We start from the raw sequence: 7,413 nt of genomic DNA on the forward strand, positions 1-7,413 counted from the left end.
TTCCATCAGAATACATCCTCATACAATATCGTTGTCGAAGTGTATAATGATCTCCTGGTTCTGCTCATCTCACTTAGCATCAGTCCATGTAGGTCTCTCCAAGCCTCTCTGTATTCATCCTGCTGAGTTACCAATATTTTGTTAAAGATTTTGAATAACTTATACATAAGCTCTTGGGCAATACTTAGAAGATCAAGCTCCCAGTTACTTAATTTGTAGGAAACCTTAGCAAAGGTTCTTCACAAGCATATTCAGAATTCCTAGTTTAAGAAATAAAAAGAAACACCGAGTTACTTCTTGGCATATTTCTGAAGAGAATACTCAGAGTATTATTTAAAGGATGGCAAATCAAAGACAAAGTGCTTGTGTTCATTTCTACACAATAATACTTGTATTGATAATCATAGTATCTTAGAGTTGGAAAATACACCCAAGGGAATCCTTCCTATCATATTCCTAACAAGTAGTCATATAGCTTCTAGTTAAATTCTGTTTGTGATGTAAAGGACTGCTTGCCATCTAGGGGAGGGGGTGGAGGGAGGGAGGGGAAAAATTGGAACAGAAGTGAATGCAAGGGATAATGCTGTAAAAAATTACCCTGGCATGAGTTCTATCAATAAAAAGTTATTTTAAAAAAATTATGTTTGTGACCAGGAACTCACTAGTTTTGAGGCAGTTTATCCCATGATTAGATAACTCTAGTTGTTGGTAAGTTCTTTCTTGTTTTGAACTGAAATCTATCCTCATGTAATTTCTACTCCTTTTTCCTAATTCTGCTTTCTGTATTCAAATCAAGTTAATAAGCATCTATTAAGTGCCTACAGAGCCAGGAATAGAAAGAAAGGCAAAAACAACCTAAGGAAGGAGACAACATGTAAACATATGTAGAAACAAGAAATAATTAGATAAATTTAGAGGTGATCTCAGAGGGGAGACACTGGCATAATTAAGGGGGACTGGGAAAGGCTTCTTATCAAAAGGGAGGATTTTAGCTGAGACCTGAAAAAAAGTCACATTGTCCAGGAGGCAGAGATGAAGAAAAGGAGCATTCCAATCGTAGAGCACATGCATGAAGTGAGGAAATGGAGCTTCTTGTTTGAGAAAAAGCCAGGAGGTCAGGGTCATTAAATCTCCAAGACATGGAGAAGAACTAAGGGGTGAGGAGGCTGCAGAGCTAAAGAAGGAGCTAAGGCAGGAGACTTTAAAAGATACCAGTGCAGCTCATATTTGTTCCTGGCATTAATAGAGAACTCACTGAATGGTGGAGATGACTGGGGGCAGTAATCAGACTTGTACTTTAGGAAGATTCCTTTAACAATTGAATAGAGGATACAAGGGAGTGGGGAGATATGAGGCAAGGAGATGGAGGTAGTGCTTTTAGGCCTTGGTAACAGATTGTATATGGAGGATAAGAGAGTGTGAAATTGTGAATGTTACCTTCATTATGAGCCTGGGTGACTGGGATAGTGGTGGTATCTTCGACATTAATAGGGAAGTTAAGAAGAGGAAGGTATGAGAGAAAAGACAATGTCTCTCTCTTTCAGGCATTTAGTCTGCAAGGTCCAATAGGCTAAAATATTTTGTTCTATAGAAACACAGAACAAAGTTTCCCTTCTAAGTGACCTTCAATAATTTAAAACAACTGCCATAAACTTATTTAGTGTTTTCTTCTCAAAACTAAACATTCCCAATTTCAGCTATTCGCCAATTGATATCAGGATTCTGAAATCCTGAAATCTGTAGTTAATAGTTGAAAATTCAAAAAATATCTTAAAACTCATTATTTTTTTCCTTAAAACCAGTCCCTGTTAACTTTCCTAATGCTATTAAATAGCACTTCTCCTCTGCCAACTGCACATCCTTGAGACCTCTGATTCACCTTGTATTCTTCCCTCTCTCTCCTCTCCTACATAAAATCAGTTGTCAAGTCTAAAGGATTTTATTTCCAGGACTGTTTGCTTCTACAATCCCTGCTTTCTATTCTCACTGCCATCACCCTAGTTCAGGACTTTAGTATCACGTTCTTGGACATAATCTCTGTGCCATTTTGTATGGTACAAACTCATAAAATCTTTATGTTGGAAGAAATCTTTGAGATCATTTTGTTCAACCCCAGAATTTTCTGTATGTCAAAACTGAGGCCCAAAGAGTCTGTGAGATCTTCTCAGGCTAACATGACTGATATGTGACAGAGTTGTAACCAGAATCCAGTTTTCCTGACTCTCTGCCCAATATTTTTTTCTCCACACTGTAATGTAGCAGCTTTCATAGCTATAAGAAGCCCAGTCTGATGTTCACACATTAATTTGTAACCAATTCACTGTATAAAAACTGATAATAAATGTACCTGAAACTTCCTCCTTTAAAATGACGTCCCCTTATGTTTCCTAGGAATCTGAATGCCTCTGTCTGGAGTTTGATGAAGTCAAACTCAACCAGATCCTGAAGAAGCTCACTGAGGTGGAAGACAGTATCAACACCCTGACCAACCCAGCCTAACCATGGAGGTGATTTCAGAAGAAGTTAGGAAATTCTCAAGAGGAGCCATCCCAAGTTCTAACCATTTATATCTTTTCTGTATGACATTCCACTGCATTAAATTCTCAAACTAAAATATTGCCTGTTTGCTTTGCTTAGAGGGGAGAAGAAGGGAGAGAAGATACTCTAGAATAGGGGTTCTTTTCTTCCCATGAATCTCTTGGATAGCCTGGGAAAGCCATTGAGCCACTTCTCAGAATTGTGCTTTTAAACAAATGCATAAAATAAAATATACACAATTACAATGTGGAAATAAAGTTATTAAAATATTAAAAAAGAATTCACAGACTCCACTGAAATTCTTCCATAGAACCTTTGGGAGTCTATGGAACATAAGGTAAGAATTTCTGCCCACTCTACTGGTTTGTTTCAGTGAACGTGGGAAGTGAAAGGTGGTGAGAAACTTTTGAGACAGATGATGTATCTATGGTAAACTATACAGAAAAAGGAAAGATCTTTCTATTATATGGATTCAACTAAAGGTTTCCATTGAATATCTTTACCATTGATCTAGCCTGGTACATTTAGAGCTTTTTTGTTCCAAAGTAGTCCCCAAAATGCAGATCCAGGTAAGTAGATGCATTAGGGGAATCCACCACAGGCTTGGCTATATTCAATCCAAAGGATCTAGAGGAAATGCAAGAAAATTTGGATACTGATTCAGGTATTTGAGTCAATTCTGAGTTAGCCTGACATTTTAACTTAATTTAGTGATCATAGGCTCTTGTGGTTAGCCTTAACTGGGCCTAAGTCAAGTTCTCTCACCTTAAAGAGAGAAAAAACAGGTTTTATAGTACAATTTGTCTTTCTCAACAAAAACTAATATGGTTTTCCTATTTTCCTTGAATCTGAAAAAGAAAAACTAAGCCCTTGCAGAAAAATTATATCAAATTTTGAACCAAACTTCAGGAAATGATTATAGGCAAGGCCTTTTAAGACAGTGATTAACAGGTTTTGCCACCTGGTGTTGGTAAGATTGACATAATTCCTTTAGGATGGAATGTGTGGTTTTTGTAATATGTAAATATATGGTTTTTGTAGGTCTGCTAATGACAGTATATGTCATTTCTAAAAAGCTTATTCCATGGCAGGAAGAAGTCTTTTCCCCAAGCTGTTTCTCCTGAACCAGCCTAGAGACAATTTAGAAAGCTGCCCTGACATCCAAGCTCAAAATGTTGACTTACTCTCTGATTAAAACCATCCAGGGAGTTAACAAAAAATAACCAGAGGGGTTTAAAATGGAACTCATGTGAGGCCATTCAGAAAACATCTTGAAACCACATAGTCAAAAGGTTCAGAATGAATTGTGATTTGCCCCAGGCAGCCATAATGTTTGGGTTCTATTTTTGGGATTATGCTGTGACCCAAGGAAATTTTGTTAAATATCTCCCAGTGTAAAATGAAGGTCATCATATTTCACAAGATAACAAGATATCTGAAATCTAAGGGAAAATGAATCATAGCTATATAGTGATTATTTATTCACAAGGTCTCTGAGAATATGGGTCTTTGGTAACATCCCATGTGACCGTAAAAAAGCCCATATTTGTAGCCATGCTGGGTGTTTCATGGCAATAGAAAATACAAAAGAAGATCTGTGCTTTGAAAGACGTTTTAGCTTTTTCTCCAACCTAAAACTCAGGGCAAGTGGTAAAAATATCACAGAGAATACACTTGATTTTCCAAAAGAAAGAAGAAACTATAAGTTTGTTTCCCCTACCCCTCAACAAAAGAAATAATCCACACTTGGTTACTCATAGTCTTCTTTAATTAATTAATTTATTTGGAGTATAGGATTTGAGGGACTTTTGCATTGAGTCTAGGCAAAGAAATACCTTTACCAACTTCAATAAAGATGAGAAATAGAGTATGAAGGACCAACATGTCCGTTAGATGTTAGATTACCCAGAAATTCCTATATTTTCGCTTCTTTTCTCCCACTTTTGTGATCCAACTTTAGAAGAATTCTGCTTAGAGCAGAGGAATAGGAGCTATTTGACTCCATTTGTCAGAGATGTTGTAAAACTTCTGGCTGAAGTATGGATTGAATGAGTCTAGCTCTGAGATCTCCTACAATGAGAAATTTGAATAGGATCCATCGTCCTTAGCCCTGATATTATCTTCCAGAAATGGCCTTGATTAGGACAGGGGAAATACTGAGGGCAAGGAACATACACCACGTCACAAGTTACCTCAGAACATTTCTAGACCAAGAGAAAACATTAATTAGCCTTTTCAATGCAGTTTTAAAATGATGTTTCAGCTGATGAGCCCAACTATTAATAAAGAACAGGAGATTTGTAATTCTTCAGAGTAAGTTTTGTGTATGGGGTTTGTGTATATGTGTGTGTTGTGTGCCATATAAATATGTATGTGTGTGTGTGTGTTTGTGTGTCTATGTATTCAGCAACTCACCTGGTATTGGTTGAGGTCCCTCCTCCCCTTTACTTCCTTCATCAACTGACTAATGCCTGAAATTTATTAAAACTTAATTTCTTTACTTTCATTCTTTTAATTTATTGCTTTAAGCCCTGTTAAAAGGCAAACAAAGGCAGTGTGGTATTAGTGGAAAGAATGTTGAATTTGACATCAGAGGGCCATAGTTCAGATTCAATAACCTAGAACAATGGGCCAAGATGAATAAGATAGAATTGCATAGAGGTGAATGTAAAGTTCTGCTCCTGAGTTTGAAAATTCCAAGTGCAAGATGGGAGATGTGGCAAAACCATAGATTAGAGTTTTTATTAGTAGGCAACAAATTCAGTGAGTAAATTGAATGACATGGAAGGCAAAACAGCCACAACACAGAGACCTAATGATATCCTAGGGTGCTTTAAGAAGCATAATGGGTAAGATGAGAAAATCATTACCCTATTCTCTGCCCTGACTAGGTCCCTGTAGATTATTGCATGCATTTCTGGTCTTTGTGTATTTGAACGGCTGGCATGTGGAAGACAATTTAGACTTGTCCCTCTTAGCCTGAAAAATCAGGACAAGGAATAATGGGAGGAAGTTATAGAGAAACAGATAGAGACTTGATAGAAGGAAAAACTTCCTAACCATTAGAACCATCCATAAATGGAATGGGATGGCCTGAGAGGCAGTGGCTTCCCCATCACTGGAGGTTTGCAAGCCAAGATCAAATGAACACTAGGTGTGTTGTTGAGAGAATTCTTGAACAGATCTAGGTTGGATTGGATGCCCTCTGAGATTACTTCCATCTTGGTTCATGATGATGACTTTTGGTCCCTGGGTACTGATGAGATTTGAATACTACATAGCTCAGATTTCTTGAGGTTTCCCAAGTCATTACTCTTGCCTTGATGAACCATTCTTTAAAGATCTCTACTGTATCTTATAACTTCCATTTTTGGAAGGTTGTGAGGAAGTAATGAGTAAAGAACTGTTGTGAGGCAATTCAATAGATATTTGTTAGTGTACCTCTAATGTACAAGACACTGCCAGATCATAAGACATTATCTGAGGCTTTAACTGGTCACATCAAGCTTAGTTATTAAAAGCTCTTTTAAAAATATTTGAAGGATAGGAAAATGGGATATAAATAGAAGTTAAAGAAAAATAAATCCTAAACAGATGTCAGGAAATATCATTTCCCACAGCAAATGATAAATATGTCAACCAACTAACCAAACAAGTTTACAGAGTGGAGAATATTGTTTATTGAGAAATCATTGGATGTCTTCCATTGCAAGAATGGGAATGCTGAAAAGAATGTACATTTTCCCCTTTCAGCTCTCTGGCTTTCTGCAGGAGACTTAAAAATGTTGGTGGTAGCGATCTGAGAGAAAGGAAAATCCAAATAAAATATATTTAGCTTGAGCTTAACCCAGCTATAGAATATATGGTGTTTGACCTCAGAACTTCTAAAATAGCATTTTATATTCAACTGCAGGCAGCAATTTCTCCTCCAGAGATTATTCACACAAAAAACTCATCCTCTAATATTTCCTCTGACGCTGCACTCTCCAGTTATCAATGATCTCTTAATTGCAAAATCCAATGGCATTTTTTTTCAGTCTTCCATGTTTTGTGGCCTTTAACACTGTTGATCATGCTTTCCTTGATATTCTTTTATTTCTAACTTTTCAGGACAATACCCTCTCTTGCTTCTCCACCTACCTATGAGACTACTCCTTCTCAGCCTCTCTTGTTGTATTATCCTCATCTGGATCACATTCTCTAGGTATAAGCATCCCACAGGATTGTGTCCTGGATCTTCTTCTAGTCACCCTCTTGGTAAGCTATAGCTTGTTTATCTCATCAGCTCCCATGGATTTGGTTGCTGTTTCTATACCCATGATCAACAAATTTGCTCTAACCCCACCACTGATCTTCAATCTCACATCTCTAAACTGCCTTTAAACATCTCAAACTGTATTCCAATCATTGTTTTTATCCAGTAGTTCAGTCGTGTCCATTTCTTGGTTACCTTGAATAGGATTTTCTTGGCAAAGACACTGGTGTGGTTTGCCATTTTCTTCTCTAGTGAACTAAAGCAGACAGAGGTTAAGTAACCTGCCAAGGATCATACAACCAGTGTGTGGTCCAGTTTGGAGTAGTAAAATAGGAAAAAAACAAACAAAACATGAAATCCACATGTAAATACAAAATATAGGACTTCATAGAGAATTGTGAAATTTAGAAACTGACAAGTAACTTGAAGATTTGGGCCCTTTATTTCTCTTTCTTTTAAAGTATTTTAGTGACTACTATGTGATATGTATTAAATTCCCACAGAGAATGATCAGGAAAAAGAATCAAAGCAGATGAAACTCAGTTTGTTGCTCATTGGCAACTCAGAAGAGGAAGAAGAATGAAATTATTGAAGACATATGGAACTTTATGTGAATCACA

The 7,413-nt window shown here is 37.0% G+C and overlaps 1 protein-coding gene across 1 annotated transcript in view; it reads left to right on the forward strand.

Moving 5' to 3' along the window:
* Nucleotides 1–2,614, forward strand: part of COMMD1 (copper metabolism domain containing 1) — a 243,192-nt gene extending 240,578 nt beyond the window's left edge. The window contains exon 3 of the mRNA XM_051975356.1: nt 2,392–2,614. Coding sequence (XP_051831316.1) covers nt 2,392–2,499 — 108 coding nt within the window. The 3' untranslated portion in view covers nt 2,500–2,614. The remainder of the gene's footprint in view (nt 1–2,391) is intronic.
* The last annotated feature ends 4,799 nt before the right edge of the window (nt 2,615–7,413 follow it).

This window comes from Antechinus flavipes, chromosome 2 (assembly GCF_016432865.1).
Source record: "Antechinus flavipes isolate AdamAnt ecotype Samford, QLD, Australia chromosome 2, AdamAnt_v2, whole genome shotgun sequence".
In the NCBI taxonomy this organism is placed as follows: domain Eukaryota; kingdom Metazoa; phylum Chordata; class Mammalia; order Dasyuromorphia; family Dasyuridae; genus Antechinus; species Antechinus flavipes.